Source organism: Papilio xuthus, unplaced genomic scaffold (assembly GCF_000836235.2).
Source record: "Papilio xuthus unplaced genomic scaffold, Pxut_1.1 DF827597.1, whole genome shotgun sequence".
Taxonomy (NCBI): Eukaryota; Metazoa; Arthropoda; class Insecta; order Lepidoptera; family Papilionidae; genus Papilio; species Papilio xuthus.
Genome location: NW_013531052.1, coordinates 1,586,081 through 1,606,204, shown reverse-complemented (window position 1 = coordinate 1,606,204; position 20,124 = coordinate 1,586,081). Strand labels below are relative to the sequence as shown.

At 35.1% G+C, this 20,124-nt stretch overlaps 1 protein-coding gene across 8 annotated transcripts; it reads right to left on the bottom strand.

Moving 5' to 3' along the window:
- Positions 1-1,549: 1,549 nt before the first annotated feature.
- Rgl (Ral guanine nucleotide dissociation stimulator-like) lies at positions 1,550-19,807 on the bottom strand. 8 transcript variants are annotated; one of them, XM_013312774.1, is made up of 8 exons: positions 15,558-15,886; positions 13,733-14,001; positions 5,114-5,218; positions 4,211-4,362; positions 3,679-3,807; positions 3,380-3,515; positions 1,872-3,303; positions 1,550-1,698 (listed from the first exon to the last, which is right to left on the bottom strand). In XM_013312774.1, the coding sequence occupies exons 2-8, from the start codon at positions 13,901-13,903 to the stop codon at positions 1,562-1,564; spliced, it is 2,262 nt and encodes a 753-aa protein (XP_013168228.1). In that variant the 5' UTR covers positions 13,904-14,001; positions 15,558-15,886; the 3' UTR covers positions 1,550-1,561. The 8 variants fall into 8 exon arrangements, with proteins under 8 accessions (XP_013168228.1, XP_013168232.1, XP_013168231.1 ...); XM_013312778.1 differs by having other exon boundaries at positions 5,114-5,215; XM_013312777.1 differs by having other exon boundaries at positions 15,626-15,886.
- Positions 19,808-20,124: the final 317 nt, after the last annotated feature.

Sequence of the window (20,124 nt, the reverse complement as noted above, 5' to 3'; positions counted from 1 at the left end):
CCTAAACAATTTGCTACCGACTGGTATGAGACTTACTATTTGGTACCTTACGTCCGTCTATTATTAATACAGCTTTTATTTACTGTGTTTGCTCTCAGGTAAGTACCAGGGTTCCAATAAAACAAAAAACTAAGTATTATTAAGTTTTATTTCACAACTAAAACATGTTATTTAGTCGACACTGGTGGAAAACTATAAAATTACACAACTACAGTACACTTATTTACAAATAAAGAGAGTAGAGAATAGAGAATATAAATACCGAAAAATCATTAAAAAAATTACATACAACATTAAGGCATAATAATGTACAAGCCCATTTACTGTGGAATGATATTTTACATAAACCAGTGCCTAATACATACCTAAAATGTACAATATTAACACAATGAGTATAACACTCGTAAACATATAGGCACGTTGTTTCCTGAATCGTGTGAGTATCCACTTCGTAGGTTATATATAGTTTGTCGAACACATTATTTAGTATTAAGTTACGTGTACCAAATAGTTACTTCCTTAATTTAGTTATTCCAATAATACTAGCGAGTTATCAAGGTTTAATGCACATTAATTAATATAAAAATCAGTCTAACGTGAAATTTCCTATCAAACGAAAATAAAACATATTTAGAAATGCTTAAGGTTTACATTACAAACTAAGCATTGCTAGTTGTAGCGGAAACATAATAAATACAATACAAACCGGATTAACTACATATAAGAGTTTATATATTGATATATAAGGATACTAAGCACCCATAAAAGCTATAATAATATTGAGCTATAAAACTGTTCGTGGTATACATTTAAATTCCCGTTATTTACTACTTTATATATTAAGCACCTATGTACGTTAAAAAACTTCAAGATACCTTTTGTAGAACCTCGTAGACACTTCGAAAGATCATTTAAGAAATTCGGTTTGTTATGTTTAGTTTTAAAGCTTTATTCAAACATTCAGATTACAAACACGAGACAGCACCTTCCTAGCACATAGTTAATTTGCCTTTGGCTACGTTACATTCATAAACTACATGAGATTCTTATAACACATTTACATTCAATATATACATAGATTCATTTAATATTTAATATTCGAATAATATCACACTATAGGTAATATTTAATATCTTAAAGGTGGTACATTTAGATTTACAAAGCGATGAAATACGCGAATTTTTATTAACACATATTGTTGTCTCTGTTTATTCACAGACATTATTTAAAGACAGTGTAAGCGACGACAATATGTCACTACAGTTCAAATCCACAGACTGTGGCGACTCATTGAGATGGTTTCACACACAAATTAGTACCTCTCGACATATTATGAAAAATACTAGGAATAATCTCTATTATTAAGAATATTCCGTAACTTTCAAAGTACACTTAATTAAGGTATATTGTTTGCACGAAGCATAGTCTGAGCCTTAAGATTATTTGATGTCTCTTTATGTAATTTAAAAGATGTATGATTGCGCTCTAATGAAATTCTTGTTTCGGACGAAAAGGATTGTTGTGAAATATTCATGCTTCTTTTGCTTCGTTTTTTTTGTATTCAATTTCGTTTGTTTTTTGGTTTTCCGTTAGCTACAGGTTCTGCTTGCTGTGATTTACGTGGACGCAGTATGAAATTGAGATTATATGCTGTGTTTACTGCGTAATACACATTCGCATTAGCAGGGAGCACCATTTCTGAAACAAATATCATTAATTTGTCAAAAAAGTGTACAAGTTACCTACATTTTCGTTATTACTTTTTTAAAACTATGAAAGAATAAAAAATACTTTTGAATTAATCAACAAGATTGAGAAAAATTATATTTGATCAACTTAAAATTTAGCTATATTGTATGAATTTAACTAACCTCTATCTGGCAGGACCTGTGCAAGCGTGTAGGCGTCGGGGTCGCCGTCGAGGTTTAGCTTGAGCATGGCGTTGCGGATGACCTGCGGCGTGCGCTCGTTGTTGCTCAGCATTATCGACTTGTACAGCACGACGCCCTCCGTCTCCACACAATCTGATTCATACGTCACACGGATTATGTAGAAATCAGGACCGTTACGTGTATTAGCATACGCCGGACTGGTGGCAGGAGCTTTGCCGTTCGGCGGCTTCTGCCCACTGTTCGCGCTCGATAATGATACATCTAAAGATGGCAGAGACGAGGAGGAGGAGCCATGCGACAGTCTGGTGGGTGACGTTCGCCTCTCCAGGCTGTCTCGCTTCCAGGCGTTGGCGGCGCCGTCTGTTTCGCAGTAAAATTGCGAACTGTTACTAGAACTCGTGCTAGCGATGGAATCATTTTTCCTATGACACTGATTGTTGTTGTCGACGATTTTTCTCGGCCTCCTCTCTTTGGGGGGATTCGTGGGCGGTTCTATTTGACAAGAGAGTTGGTACGCCTCACGATCGTCGAGAATAATGACTGAATCGAACCATCTGTCGAACATCGCATCCGATGGTAAATGATAAGCATTTGCGGCGCCCTGTAACAATTTTATTTGCGCCAGCACTTCGAATTCTTTCCGGCGCTTGTCGAAATTTATCAAACCGTCCGCCACCGTATCGGGGATGGCGGTATCGATCATGGTGAGGTCTGTTAGAAATGTTCCTAAATAAGGTATGGTGCCGTGACTGACGCCGGGCGACCCGCGCTCGTGCAACAGCTTCTGCAGCTGACGATCGTTTTCACCGACCGTGTCTGCGAACTTCGCCGTCCCCTCGCGCATCAGAAGTTCCCTTTGAGCCCAACGGTTGTTGTCCTCGCTAAAAATTCGCGCCAATTCCTCAAACAGTTCCGATTTTTCTTTCGGAAGCAGCGCCCACGTTTTTCTTAACCTGTACACCGCGTTGCTCTGTAACCCGGAGATGATCGCTTTCAGCGATGAAAAGTTTTTAAGCACTCTTAATTCTCTCGCGATGTCAAACCACGCGGCCAGTATCTCCGCACGGTCGGCCGGCCTCAGGTTCGGCTCCACTAGAATGGTCGATATAACTCTAAAAGATACTGCATTAAATTGATTGACGGTGGCTAAAACGGTGGCGGCGTCGTGTGATCGATCCTTGTCTCTCCTCGACCATATGGCACCGAGACATTGATGAGGCACCAGCTTCTTGAACAGCTCCATGTCCATTCGTGTGAGTTGTTCGGCGAAGTGTCGGTGGGGCACGTGCGGCAGGCGGTAGGTGCTGGTGTGGTGCGCGGACAGGCGCATGCCCGGCGCCAGGCACACCCCGCCGCCCACGTGCGCACCGCCATTGCGCTCTGCACTGAACACAGCTAACTTCTGTAATACCTGCAAATGTTTTAATGTTCAGTATCGAACACTAGACGATAGTAACTATACGTAAGAGTGCAAATGAGAAAAGAACCTTCAAATGTAGCTCCGAGCCAGGCAAGTGAAGCTGAGTGAAGGCGAGTAGCTGCTGCAGTGCGGGGTGGTGCGGAGGTTGTCGAAAGTCCTCCGGGTAGGTGTCCAACCATACGTGGAGACATGCCACCAGAGTCCTAACAACGAAATTAGATTATTACAAGACGGAACTCGTGAAGGTCATGAAAATATATGATTTCCATGCGCAGGGTTATTAAGAGGAGGCTTAAATATTTGATATGTTGTAAAATGAAGCATTAGCAAAAAGAGTAGAGGTATACGGTGTGTTATGCTAGTTACTTTCGATGTTGGTGGGAGTGGTCTGCGCCGGGTGGGGCGGGGGCGTGAGCGGGCAGAGTGTCCTCCGCAGCGAGCGCCTCATACCGCCGCACGAGCAGATCCAGCACGCGGCTGCATTCCGCGAATGAACTGAAAACATTATAGCACTTTAATTAGATTTCTTATAAAAAAAATACCACTGCTTAGGGCTTTAGGTTAAATGATAAACGTAAAACAAGTTAAATTAATAATAATTTACGCTTTGTGCAACATAACAAAAGTCATTCAATGACGATTTGCTCCGATAGTTATACGATTAAATCGTAACTGGATCGATAAGTCGATAATCGATTATACTTTATTGAGAAGTCGTATTAACTAAATGAAAAACCTTTAAAAATGAAAATATGAAAAGAGAAAATTTTGAATAAATACAATCCATTTATAATAATTTTAACGCTCTTATATTTTTTTATTTTGGACTAGTATTACATACAATGGAACATGAAATTCTTAATATTTGGGCAACAGGAGTGAGCATTTTATAATTTACCGGTATGTGGCAAGGAACACGTTGACATAGGTGGATTCTAGCTCTCCGTCGTCGGTGGCCAGAGCCTCCACCAGCCGTTCTACGGTGCCCGCTTTCACGAAGCGTACGCGCACCGTCTCCCACTCCAAGTGCGAGATCTCGTCATCCGACTCCTGGAAGGAAATTGCCGAATGTGTTTAACAAACGTTTGCTGATAGATTGTTGCAGTGTTGATCAATTTGTGCTCAGCTTCAATTGTTCCCAATGAAAACGGACAGGATGAACAATCAAGTAATTTAACATTCTATTGATAGGTCGAAGTGTATTTATTTTAAAATGGCAAGTTCCTTGTTTAATTTTAAAAAAAATAACAAGGAACTTGCCATCTTAAAACGAACTTGCCATCCATTCCTTTAGATTCGTAGAAACAAAAAACAAGTGTTATTATTATATTTTTTTTAAAGGAATCTCCCCACCGGTTGTACAAATTTGACTTAAGTTGATGACTGAATAATTGTAGGAAATAAAAATTTAAAATAAACAGAGCATGGGAATACGACTATAACAAGAAAAAAACAAACAATTCTTGACATTGTAAGTACAAATTATTTTTGATCATGAATCATGGCTAATGACGACTGACCGAGATAATATGTATAGTACAATGAAGTAACCACAGATGACTAGTAATAAGTATGAATTTATGTGAAAAACATGTTACACATAATATATTACCGTCTTTCTCAGAATGTTTTAATAACAATCGTCAGCAAAAAAAATATTGTAATGACAAATTGAAACCAATAAAAAAAATTGCAACCAATAAAATTATAATATGAATTATGTATTATTTAATAAAGATAATTTATTTTAAGGCAGAAAATGTATTCAATTTTTTTTAGAAAGATATAAAAGTAGACTTACACTGGAAGCACTCCTAGTAGGTCGATGGTATCGAACTTTCTTCAAATAAACGGTGTATATCGCGCCGTCCACACGCTCCTCGCCCCACAACCGCCATGTCGGCTGCTGGAACATATTACCAATTCCTTAATACATGTCAACATGACAAAACCAACATTATGTACTAGAGATACCTTACAAATACAAAAACGAATTTATAAAGGACACAATCTACTATGTTACCGATCATCGTCATATAAAATCTATAACAAAGATACAAAAAAGAAAAAAAAACTGTTCATCATTGATTTCTGTGGCGATAATATATGTAATGTAAACTAATACTATACTACTGTAATACTATCGGATGAATATAATTACATAAGGCTTTATATACGCCATATTGACTACACTCAACATATACCACTTCCTATTGTTTCTATTTTAATACTGCAAGTACTTAGTATTATGAGAGAAAAACAATATAAAACTAAATTGCAACGTAAATAGCAGCAGCTTCGTTTACGATACGCCCAGGACGAGCAATCGATAAGATCAATGACGTACAAAATGTGCGCGTAAGCTTGCTACTTTTCTTGCAAGAAATTAACCAATCCTTGAAGCTTTCTCGGTACAACAATAGGGTATAAAAGATTGGAATAAACATTATTTGGTTGTTTATAGAATAACGGTACAAATAACGACATACTCAATAACGATATTTCAACAAAAATACTTCGGATAGCAACGAAATCGATTAAAGTCACAATGAAAATAATGTAAGCGTTATCAAACGCATTTTAGTTCTTGTGGTATTTCAGAGCAATGTAAAGATCCACTTGTTAAAACATATTAACGCTTTTTCTAAAGAAAATAATGTTAGGAAAATTTGTATTATATTTTTTTAATATCATACTTTAAGAATAATTTTATGTTGAATTTCGTCTTTAAAACTTAGCAAGGAATTGTCGTAGGGAAGGTAATTATTAAATGTTTCATAACTAAAGTAAATAACCAATTGATTCTCTTACAAAATCATCATCGATTGCATCTGCAAAATGTACGGGCTGGACTTTGCTGACGCCGCATATTCTCCACATGGCCACTGGCCCATATTGTGTGACGTCACGTCTGCCCAGCTGAGCGCCACATTACGAATACTTTCACTGCTGCGTTACCATATCAAGTAGATATATCATACAAATCCGATTCCAATCGGCTTAATCGAAATCAAAGCGAATCGCTAACGAGCACGAGAGACGCGCGAACGTGCGTGACGACGGTGAAATCAGACGCGACACACTTGTAGACGCAGCTATCCGCAAACCGGCATCACTGATATTCCGGACCCAGTGATTACGCGATTTCGATTCCGATTAATAGATGCAATACACAGCGAGTCGATTATTTGATTCACAAATATGCACACTGATCAACAACACTTTAAAATGAGTTAACCGGTAGCTTTCCTAAGTGTATCGAGTGTCTAACAACTTCCTCATATATGTAACACTATGTTAAAATGTTCTTTATGACATCACAAATTTGCATGTTATTCAAACGAATTTATATTAGTGAATTAATTATACAATGCATTTCTAATCACAACACACTTTAACTATGTTGTAAACACGACACTAATGAACATAACTTTTATGTGGGCATGTTTATTTAAATTAATTTACTATATACAACGAGGAAAATGCTTAATATGGGGAATAGAGACGCGGTTGTAGAGGCGTGGACGCAATACGACTGTTCTCTCGCGGAGAGATCGCGTGAAAAACTGCGATGGAACACGTCAGAGACACCGCCAATTGCCGCGGAATTACCTCAATAACATACCAACACATACATACATACACATCAGGTGAGCTCAAGATCAATTAAATATTTTACACACGTGCTTATAGATTGAATTAGAATGTATAATCAATAACAGTTAGAAAATAACCTTTCACTACAATATTAAATTAAGAGTATAACATTAACACATTTACACGAAACTTTGAGTTATGCACCTAAAATATCAAAGATCCAAGCATAGAAATTTCTACGAATCGTAATTAAATTTACGTTATATCAATATTCCTATTAACAAAACAAAACTTTTACATTGAACGTTGGTTGTGAACGTTTTCATTTACGTTATAAATCACGTTTATGCAAACATAAATGGTTGACGACTAATAAAATTGACCACAATTTGTTACAGCTGGAATAATACAAATAAAAAGGTTGTGCAAGACGTAGTTTGTTCAACGACGCGTCCGGAGCCGCCAGGGCGCCTCGTGACCTCTGTTAACCTTTCACAAATGTAGGGTTGCCATTTATGAAATCAGGAACCCTAAATAACGAGCATTTAGATACATTTTATACGTTCTATTAATAAGGTATGTCTAAAATTAGCACAGTTTTCAAAAGTCTTGCGACTAAACGTGAATAATATATTCCTATATTCTTATAATACAATCTCATAATCATCCGATGCAATCCACGCTCTACTAAATTTGCTTACTAAGGTTTTTTGGGCTTAGAGTTTATTAGAAAGATAAGACCACTGAACAGTCAGGTCCGTCTTTGACACAAAAACATTTTTAAAATAATTTTTGTTTCTAAAGAAGCAGATATAATATAAATTATATTTTCTACCAGCAGCTTGTCGGGAGGCAATGTAATTAGTATTAGTAACTAGGCAATATTCATTGAGTAGTGTTTAAATTAATAATACTTAAAAATATCACCATTCATTCACCTTCATCGCCACCATAAGCCTTGGTATTTTTAACAAGTAAAATGAAAGTCAAACGACGTAAAATAGAAAAAAAAGGTGTTAGAATAGAACAGTCGGTTTTTTGTCGTAACATACGCAGCGTTCTCTCATGTTTCGCTGCGTTGTTTTGTTTGTGACCCGGCTTTCGTTTAATTGACTGTGACTGCTTGTGCTACTGATCTTGGCGTTAAATTACACTTCGATTGTCTTTTCGCAACAATGCCAAGTAAAAGATTGCAAACTGCCACATAACACCGAAAGTTGGACAAGACAAGTATTGAAATACGAAGTTTATGTGTGATTAAAAAAGGACTGTAAGAATAAACTACTGTTTAACGTTCCGAACATTACCGTCAAATACCAGACGTCTTAATATACTAATAAAACAAATATCAATGAAGAAAAATCCTTCTCTTCTTGCAGAAGAAAACTTTTTATATCACTTATTCCAAAACGTAGTTCTGAAGATAATAGTAAATAGTTTACTATAAGAAATATTGTATAAATAAATGGTAATTTGAACAAAGAACAAACACAGATAACAACATAAAACCATTTCCCCTTCCGGTTGCTGTCAAGGGGGTTTACTACTCAAAGATACATTTGTATGTGTATATACGTAGATTTAAAATCATTACAATAAGTATTTATAAAAAAAATGGTTTTATATAGTTCGATCATGTTTATACCATTTTCAAATTGTAATGTTAAAAAACAAATAATGCTGTATGTATGTCAATATGAAATTTTACTTAAAAACTAAACAAGAAATATTTCAGTTCCAGAATAAACAACAAACTTTAGAAGAAAATATTTAAGTAATAAATCGGCATGAAAGCTTTCTGTACGCCCACGTAGTGAACATAGTGGAAAAAATTTCCCGATACCTTGTATCGATCCAGACGTGCAGAGGTATCGTGAAGTTCTAAAAATAACCATAGAAATTTTCTCCGTCCTTCGACTATCTACTTCTTACGCTCTAGTCTTAAACAAGAAGGTAATTCTTTTACAGCAATTTTTCAAGAAGGAATATCAAGAAATTCAATTTGTATTTATAGTAAAATAGACCTTTCTAAGGGTTTTATCCTCGTAGTAAATGTATAGGTTTATGTATATTTTAACAGTGAGAAGACTCGATTGTATACAGGTAAATCTATTGCTGCGTCGTAAAGCGTGTGGTATTGACATATTAAAGCACTTTAATTTTTTTGTTTTGATAATTTTGAATTATAAGATATTCATTTCAATGTGAATGTAGTTAAATTAGTTTCATTTTCATTGCGACGTACGTTTGGGCCATACACAAGCAATTACGAAACGAATGATATGGAAATATGAATTTACTGGTTTCTCGTAAAGTAAAAAAAATAAAAGCATTTCACGTCAAAGATTTCTTTCAGTAAATAACAGTTTAAGCGATAATTACAGACGCCATATGTGATGTTTATAGTAAAAGCGAGTTCGTTTGTAGTGTGCAATTTATGCCAGCCCCGACAAAAAGCCGTCGCTCCCCTGACCATTAAAAATAATAACGGTACTTGTGACGATAAAAATATTATGACATTGCTTGTGACGTAAAAGGATGTTCCTTTTTTTTCCTAAACTTTTAGTTTTAATGTATGCAAAAAATTGTAAGGTCCTAGAATAAATGGCGGCGGAATAACATCACCAAGGTTGCCAATTTCTTTCCTTTCAATGTAAATAAAAATACCTATTATACTTTGACTATATATGTATAGGAGTGTGCTTTACATAAGATCATTAATTAGTTTTACCACCATATTGGTACAATTAAAAATGTATTGTTACGATAATAAATTTAAAGCGTAATTTAAGTACAACTTAAAATAACATGTCGCAGGGAGTCCGTTGGCGTGCATGGCGCGTGACGGATTCGCTCCGGCGCAGCGCCCTACGCAATGATCACTCCGGAAGTACTGCCAGCAATTGACCAATACAACTGTGTCCCATAGTATATCTATAGACCTAACTACAAACAAATACCACACAGATATATCAGTATTCGTAATTCAGTGGGCTGGCACTTACGTCGAACGACATAAGATTATCACCCGAGAATCGAGAATCCTATATACTTATTTCCATGAGTAAACCGCCAACCACTTCCATGAGTAAGGCTGGACCTGTCGCAAAAGTAAACTTACAAAATACTATTCACGACTGTACTTTTAGATTATTGATGTATTTATTTAAATACATTTTAAACTTACATCATAAAATTAATTTTATTCTATTACTGCTTCCTCAGCTGATAACTCTTGAGAAACTTATTGTTTCATTGTGTTAAGATTTTTAATCATTTACATAATAATTTTATAATTAAAATAATCGCAGACACCAGGAAGCAGCTCTATACTGTGTCAATTTCAAATTCAAAATCAAATATTCGACTTTAAATGTTTGATATGAAAAAGCTATTAAAAACGTAACACGGTAAAAGATGGAAGTGCTGCACTTAGAAAGCTAGAAAACTTACCTGTTTTAATATGTATGGGAGGTAGTCTAGTGGCTTCCTAGAGAAATCTTTTACATCACATTATACTACTATGAGAAAAGATGCAACTCCTAGATAATCCCGTACATATTGAGAAAAGAGAACCGTCAATACACAGGCAGTTCTTGGTATTCTCATTTTCTTTAAACAACTCATTTTCTATATCTCAAAATGACTGTAATATTAAAATATTGGAAAAATATGAAATAAAAACTATTTTTTTGTATGTGCTAGTTTTATCTTAAATGTCAAAGAACTAAATCTTAAAATTTTTGCGGAGTCAACTATTTCAACGAATAAACAGTTCTCATTTGCATTTTTATTGATATTTGACTAGATTATATTTTAACTCTAAAACGAGTCAGAAATTGGAAGTGACGCAGGTTCGTCGCCCTCGATACCTCAGCAGTAATCGATATTAGAACCATCATAGTTGGACTCGATTGCCACTTACTCAGTCGTGGACGTTCATCTAAGCTATTAGTTCAAAGTTCCACCGATGTATTTATTATTTGAATAAACACATAATACCTTCAAATATTCGTTGGAATGTTTGATTCGCGTTCCAATTACAGGTATGGTATTGATAAATAAAGTATCAAATTACGTTAATACAATATCATATTTACGTGTTATTATGCGACCGACATTCCGACATACGCTCTGAACTGTAAAAACACCACTGATCGTTTATACTTAAAAATCCTTTATGAATTTCATGTTTTCATGAAGCTGTATCAAATGTGTAAAATTTATTGTGTATTCTTGGATTTAAAATGTTTTTTTTCTGCTAACATTGTTTCCATTGTCCTGTAGCACAGCACAGGCGATTTTATTGCTGGATAAATAATTATTGTGGATGTAGGTATCTAATATTGTAAACTTGATAAAGCAGTGTGCTTCAGTTACACGTTCCATAATAACTGTAAAACCTATAACACTTTAGTGTGTGGTTTAAGTACACAATTGGTATTAGTAACACGGTCTAAAACTAACGCGAGACAAAGGCCATCATTGCACCGGGCACCGCAATTAGTATGTACTTACCGCTGATTCACTCAATTACACGCTTCGTATTGCAACGTTAAATCAATCGTATTGATGGAAAATTTAAAAACAAATTGTCAATCTACCAAGAATATTGTTATTTTGGTGGATAGATACATAAGTTATTTAGTTTAGATAATATCAATAGATGAGAGAACAATTTCTTTGTGTACATTAATTGTAATGCAAACTGCATCAGCTATTCAATGAATAGAGTATTAAATCAGTGCTAGTGACTTATTTAAAAGGATATTATATTAATTAGATTTAAATTAAAAAGTTATAAATTACATAAACTAAAGACGCTTCATCATTTAGAAAGCAACCTAAATGTTATGTAAAACTTGGCAATAGCATGAAAATTAAGAGTTTTTCTTTACATCTGCATGTTTTTCTGGCAATGACATAAGATACTAACTTAGAATACACACTTATAATCGAATATACAAGAATTTTCGAATAAAATTTCATGAAAGTATTTAACAATATTGTATGCCAGGGTCGGTCGATAATTCTTGCAAACAAGCAACAATGGCCTCCGTACCGCAGGAGACACGTCAAACTATGAATCATGAAACACACCATAAAATTCATGTTGAGATTACATTCCGTTTCTTATTAGACCAGTAATCGGTAAGCTGTAAATTATCGATGACTACTAAACTATTTTTGTTTAATATAAACACTTGATTTTGTATTCGTCATCATGACATTTTGCCATTTAAATTGATAACCGCAATACTATCATAGAGTAAATTATTTTATGTTGTTCTGTTTTACAATACTTTCATTTGTTTATCACTGTTTTTACTCAAGTTTAAAAATAAAATTCATGAGACACATTGGCAAGACAGAATAAGAACTGTGTCAAAAGTCTTCATGGGAATCCAGGGCGTCCTATTTCCGCTTCCCGCGGATGCAGTGACGTTGTTGATGCAAATATCTACGAAACATAAATATCCGCATCTCACAACTTTTATACTAATATCACAAACTTTAAATATGTATTAATTAAAGTGCTTTTGAATTGTGAGCTGTGCTCCGAATAAATCTTCCCTCTTTTTAATTCAAAGAGTGCGAAATATGTTGATTCCACCTTTAGAGATAATTCACAAATTATTTTTTGCGACTCGATAAATGAAATAATACGGTTAAGAGCTGTGGCTAATTAACATTAAATTAGACATAGTACGCAATTTGATCATTAGTAATTCAAGAATATATGCACATATCCGTACAAACTAAAAACTAGACGCCCATAAAAGGAATTAATGGGTTTAAGCAGTTTTTCTAGGTTAAAACAGGTAATCAATAGAAAAAAAAATGATGTAATTTTTTTTTTCATTTATAATTAGTTGATTTATCCGTTTTAATTGAATCGGTGTTCAAATTGTAGTGTTTCGAAACATTCGTTACATAGAGGCGGAAACCAAAGATGGATCTAGCTGCATAACATCAGTACGCACATCATTCGAAGGAATGTTGACGCGCTCTGAATTCGGAACTGCGGCGCTGTCGCAACACACATGATATGCATACGTCGCCAACAACGACAAAACTACCATAACACATTCCGTTACGTGTTTAACGACGTGCTAGATATGTAGGTTAATCTGAAATAAGCAAAAATATTAGGTATTCAAAATGTTAGCTAATGTTTAAACAAATTTCTGCTTACACCCTTTCTTGGCTATCTACAAAAAATTGAAAGGATAATACCATAACGTAGACGTACCTATACTTACTCTTACTATTGCTACGTTTTGTGCAAAGTAAATCGCAATGGTTTATCTTAATCGATTTGGTTCCCGTGTCACAGATTCTATCTAAAATATTGACTGTCATTTATTGTTCAATGACTCAATGTCTATTTGGAAAATGTTTCATATCCACTATGATGAGAACTCGATTTAGTCATCGATCAATCAAAAACGGAAGTAGACAATTTGCAGGGTACAAAGGTAGATACATAATAATATACATATCGTAAGTAATCTAAATTCCAATTCGATAAGATATATACTTCAAATACAAACAACCAGTAATGATTGATTTTGCTGGCATATTTTTTGGGTTTATTTTCTGGTTGAGATATTTGTCTTTTAAAAATTGGGATTCATTTTTTGTAGTTTACGTTTAATACGCGTTATTAAGCTCACACAACGTATACTTATTACAAGAGTGCATCTAACAATGATGTAAATACATATTTTCGCTACGATTTGTTGTAAATGAAATAGCTTATGGTACTACTTTAAGACACCTACGTTCTTCTTAGGTGGTCAAGTCCAGGATCTTTACTAACCTTGACATACCATCGCGTCTGCGATTTTCGGTGCCTAGTGCGGGCGCGGTCGACGCTGCGAGATTCCTCGCGCGCCGGAGAGCACAACGCGTGGTACCTAGCCGCCAGGGCCTTGGTCCTCTCCGCCAGCGAGTGCCGGAGCTCGCCCCCCGCGCAACCCCGCACCAGCATACCTCATCCACACCACAACTCTTTACCCAACACTTTCTTATATTCTAGTAAGTCATTCATGTCTAATAAGCTTCCCTAGCTTATACTAGACCGGGTCTCTGTAAGCCAGTAATAGTCAATGCCATGTTCAATGTTGTTAAATCCCCAAATAGAATAAAACAATAAAGTTTTCACGTCCATTCAATCAGGGCTGTGTCATCAAATGATGTCACTGTAGGCAACATTCTAATTAATTTTACTACCGACCCGAAGTCAATTAGTCAGGGTCTGGGTCAAAGAACGAGATTAAAGGTAAAGTTACTTATAACCATTTAAATATTGTAATATCACAGCTAATAAAACTTCATATATTTTTATCACAATTGGACGAAAACTAAAATGAAAAACTGATAATGAATAATAATTATAATTGAAATTGTAAACCAATATCGAAGAACTTTCTGCTCCCTTTTAAAGGTGTAATGAGAACATAAGCCCAATGACATACACACCGATATCCAACAATAAGAGGGATATCCTCATTGGGATCACCCGTGACATAGTTAAGCATACGAATGGTATGAACGTAACATAATAACACGGGCCAAAATATCGGTCTTAACAGAGGTATATACAGATTGTTCTAATACATATAGATTGGATTATCTCCTTATACGTGAATTAAAAAGTTTAAAAACATTACTATAAATAAAAACAAATCAAAGAACAATGTGTTATCATAACATCTCCTTTGATCGATGGAGAACACATCAGCACCAATTGCAAAGAGAAATTTTTCGTTGAAAAACGAAGGACTTAAGAATCTTTTAACTAATATTATAAATTAAATATCGCATAAAAAACGAAAAAGCAAAACCAAAGAAACCATACCAATTTTGTTCTATTTAACTACAGCTAAGTATAGCAGCAGTTAGTGTAAAAATAACAAATGGAGTGGAATGACGATAATACTTTTAAATAAATGTCTGAAAAATAAAATATTTATAGTCAAAATATCGCTTTATCCCATAATCTGTGCATCGACAAATAGCATGTGGCTTTCGAACATTTTGTTTATGAAAAAAAAGGGCGGCAGGTGGCATGCGGGACAAGATGCATAATTCTACCTGATATTAAACATTGTCGAACTGTTCAAAAATGTTTTATTCTGGCTCTTCGAGTACAGGCCAATTTGTAGGGACTAATAATAGGAATTGGAAAAAAATATTTTAGATTTAGTAGGTAGTCGTAAAGAATCAATGGCGAAAGATACGCATGAAAGACATAATGCTAAAGCAAACGACAGCATTAGTTTGTTACGCCTAGTCTGTTAAGCATTTCAAGTTAGGTCAAAATATTTGGTTTTAGATTTTTATACACAGTACACTTTAATACCTTAAAATATAATGTACCTGGGGAAAAGAAAGCGATGAACAACTGAAATATTTAATAGAGTAAATATTTTTATTGCATGATCCCTCATAGGGTTATCAGTCTTTATAGTTCAAGAGTCTAGGCGCTGTTTTTTACGAATACTATAATTACATTGATAAGCAATTAATGTGTTCTGTATTTGCTTAGCCTTAAACGGCTTGATATATAAATTGATGTATAGATTTTTAATAACGATAAAATAATTATAAAACTAATTAGAAATGACAAAAACAATACGTACTGTCGTAACCTATAAATTAAACCTGGCATTGACTACATCCTGTGATAGTTGAACCCTAATTGATGTACCTGACGGTTAATTACCATGCAAAATAACTTTTTAAAGATTAACACGACAAAACTTTAAACTGGTATTGTTTATTATCACGATTCACTAAATAAATGTTTATCACATATAGTTTTGTAAACAGAATTTTACAAAAGTATTTATAACCACAAACGATATGCATAAGAGGGCAGCGATGTATTCTTAATTTGCAAATGAGAGAAATAAAATGCCCTTCCGCGACGGGTGTCGTTGTGTGACTGACTGAGACGCCAGCTTGAGTACGCGAGCGACCCGTGAGCCGAGCTGAACGTATACGCGAGACAAGAGCAGGGGCAATACGCATGCGCGGAACGCTCTCGGCTTTTCCGAATCGTTTCGTCGTTCTGATGTCATTGTACTTATCAGCTTGGGGTTTATGACGTCGTCACGTCAAGCCGGCCTAAGTTGACAACTTTTGGTTTATTAATTGAGCCAGCACAACATTTTAAGTTATAGCATTAACAGCATAAGGAAAATTAAATGTTTTCAACGGTGCACAGGATAATTTAGGATCATATTTTCCCCAACGTTAGTAGGTTTAAATGTTATATACTAGATGGATTAAGACAATCCTATTTGAAGTTGGTGCTTTGTATCGTGATTATTGTATAACAAAGTTTCTGGCTGGCAACTAAATTTTATAAGATAATACTAAATATGGCCAGACTCCTGGCAAGACAGATTTTTACACCTCTAGGAAAGCATTATAAATTGCTTCTTGAAAGCGTATAATTTTATAGCTAACTATGAAATAATTATGGGTAAGTATATGATATTAGCCATTGACGTACAATTAATGGTTATGGATTATTTAATATCAGCAGAAGCCAACAAGCCATCGACCAGGAAGTAAATGTTAAGGCGCGTCATTTACTCGCACTTTCTACTCAAAAATGCGGTTGGTAAATTATAGTGCGCATTTTAAAATAAGAATAGACACAACTGTGAGAACCCCTTAAAATTATAGTCACATTAGCTAGGATTTGTATAAATAAATGTCAAATTTTATGATTTTTAACAGTTGTTGGTAATTGGATTAATGTTCCGCTTTTAAATTATACTAGCAAAAGCAGTACTTTAGCAGGGGTCGCAAAGATAATTACGACCTTCTCATAATTAGTAAAGTATAATTTAAAAACAAATTATATCATTTAATGTATTATAAATAAGGAATATTATACATATCTTATTGGTTTTATAATATTCTAAAAGATTGTGTTAAAAATTAATAAAAAATCAATGATTTTGTTTTTCCCATAAAATTAGATTATTACGATACATAACAAATCTAGAAATAAATTGAAATTACTGTGTCAAAGGCCAAATCTGAAAAACGATAGTTTCTTAGTAAAATATACCCCAACGTTAATATTATGGGATAGTAGAGGGCTCTCTCTGCTCGTACATAATGTAGCTTAATACTTGCTTAAAAAGCCGATAGAATAATTATTGCGTCACATTCTGTGTATTAATAACAACGGGTCCCACGAACACTTACGAAACAAGTGAAATTGCTGAAACAAGACAACAAATATTGCAATAGGAATGTAATTACTACGCTACGTGTTACTGCGATAAATAACCGTTCCGTTTGTATGCTGCAAGTAAGTACATTGCCTTGTATATTGTTATTTATGCATGTAATTTGCGTACCAGAGGCCTAATTTCAGTCCTCTTTCACTTCCCACCCTTTTTCTTATAAGGAAAGGATGGGTAGTGGAAGTGGACTTTCCGGATGAGGGGATGCATGCGAAGGGTTTTTTTTCTTTCTGTGCATCCTCTCCTCCGTCGATTAAAGGTAGGCAATGCATATGCAATTGCGAAAAATTTTCAGCGATTTCAAGTGGCCGCTCGCTCGTTTGCCACCTTTTGAATAAAATAATCCGTATTTTAATCCAATTTGGAAATAAACAATAAGTTTAATTAATTGAACTTAAATTTTTGAAATGCTAAATATTGAAACGGACTGGTTTATGACTAACAAGACTGAAATATTGATTCAAACAATACCACCAATATGATTATTTTACGATAGAACCCGCAAGATTCCCCGATAGTACCTAACAACACATGTTACACGAAAGAGCGGGACTTTCAATCTCAAATACCTACCGGATACTTAAAAGGAAATCCCGACAAAAGTTTAACTATGTACAAATTATTGTTAAACCAAAAATTTTGTTTTTATTTTCATAATTCACACTATTTTTACTTCTGTATCCCACTTGAAATTTGAAACGTCTTATTACATGTCGAAGAACGTAATGATACGTGTTATTTAATTAATTTATTTATTGTAAATGCCGTAATATTCCCCTACCTCAAAACTTCGTGCACTGGTCAGAATAAGATCCGGTGAAAGTAGTTTCAGACGGTATTAGTTGTTGGTTTCTCTGAGCACCCTATTTGGTAATATCGTCGTGACAGAGTACCTTACTATATTTTTATAACTTTTGACTATAGCTATATATTCTAGGCGTTTTGGACATCGGTTTGCTGCGAAACACTCTACACACGCTATGACATCTCACGGGTATCACTACACTTTCCCTTGTTCTCATTTTTGGTGCCCTTTCGCTTTCTTTGAATATTCTTTCTAACAAGTATTTTTGCGCAAAGAAAAGCAAGTGATGCACAACGTTATTATAAGGTTATGATTTTAAAGGGTAATCTGTGATCAATGCGGGTGCACAATGTTCCATAATATGTAGGTACTTATATTCTCGGTACCAATAAGTTGCAAATAAACTTTATGGGGTTTTAGGTGGAGAGAGAATGAAACAATCCACGCTGCTTGCCACGGATATGCGTGGGCGTAAGATTAAAATTAAGGAGGTCCTGTGTGTTTTGAGATTAGGCTAGTTTATTTATTTTCCCTAAGCCATGCTTATTGATCCCTGGCTTTTCGAAGAACCTGTGGAATGATGAAACTGTTGTATAATAAAGTAATGACTCGCAAAACGAAACAACATTCTCAGTCAATACCTTCACATACATCTGAAGATATTTGTTTTCGTTACGGCTTAGCAACCTGACAAGTACATAAATATAAATGCCGATGAAATTTAGTTCCAAAATCTGTGCCATTGAAAATGCGCAATTTAAATTAATCAATAATAACTAACAATGATCTTACAAAGAAGTTAAAATCTTTTATGTAGTATACATTTAAGATAGTACGTAAGCCACTTTGTATTTTATCAGCACATTGTAGGTAGATCTTATGAATATCGTAACTTATCGTACAATTTATGATTGTCTTGTTAATGTGTGTATGTATATTTTAATTGAATAACTGAATTTTATTACATTTATAACATTATTTAAGTTGGATATATTTTTAAGAAAATTTAACCACATTTCCAATAAAATAACAAGCCATGTCATTCCAAGCATTTCAGTGACCTTGGACACTGTTGTATGAGCGTAGGTAACGTTTACATTCTAATATCATCATTATAAATAGATGATTGAATCGCCTTAAGACGTACAAATTGGTCAATATTACATTATTCATCATAGTAACCACACGTTAGTTGAGCTTAAAGTCTTTAATCTGAAAGTGACAAAAGGCGACAACATAACAAATACTAATATATAAAAATGATATTACCAAGCTCTCAGCATCTTGGCTCATCGTTTTCTACGCATGGTTCCTGCAGGACACTCGCGCGGGGACGAAGCTACGGCCGCAGACCAGGTAACCATACACAATGCACCATTGCATATCAACACAACAACACACCACATTCCATCACTGCATCCGCGTACAACATATGATCGCCCCGGCCGGTCACTCTGACGTCACTCGCTTTCTCGCAACACAAGGTTGTGTTGCATTTATTCTAATTTGTTATTTATAACCGGAATACTTCGTAGGGAACACTTATCATCGTTGATTTTTGGAATGTTTCACTTTTGCCAACCGCATCAACAGAAGTTCGCGTGTAGTGGAAATGCGATCAAAGTGACGCAGGTAATAACTTTCGCGCACGAACTGAGTGAAGCACGTCCGCGTCGTGGCACCGCACCGCGCACCGCACACCGTGGCCGCCGCGAGCGCACACGTAACGGAACCGAGCCCCCGCCACCGCCACCGCCGCCGCTGTCGCCCCGGAGCCCGACTCACGAAACCGCGCTCCACTGTCGAACCGACTCAACTCGCTTGCTCAAACAAAACAGACGATTCACAATACAATATAATGACTGCTTATTGTTAAATTTGTTGTTGTATTTCATTCGTTTAAATGTTTTATCAACACGACGTGATCACATATTTAGACAAGGACTTTGCATCGCGATGTCAATTGATTTAAATTAGCATGTATGTAGTTTAGTAATTTCTGATTAATCTTTATCCTCATGGTTTAGGAGCTTTATCCTTATGGTTGTAGGTTCGAAACAATCCGTTTAATATAACACGTTCCATTCGTATCATATGTTGTATCAAAAACATTTTTTCTTTTCGCTTTATTGAATT

Bases quoted from the DNA above. Each gene is read 5' to 3' on its own strand.
- Rgl (XM_013312774.1), bottom strand. From the start codon at position 13,903: ATGCTGGTGCGGGGTTGCGCGGGGGGCGAGCTCCGGCACTCGCTGGCG. The intron at 5,219-13,732 runs GTTAGTAAAGAT...AATATGTTCCAG, and splicing joins AGACGCGATGGTATGTCAAG to CAGCCGACATGGCGGTTGTG. The intron at 1,699-1,871 runs GTTAGTTAAATT...TATTTGTTTCAG, and splicing joins ACAGGTCCTGCCAGATAGAG to AAATGGTGCTCCCTGCTAAT.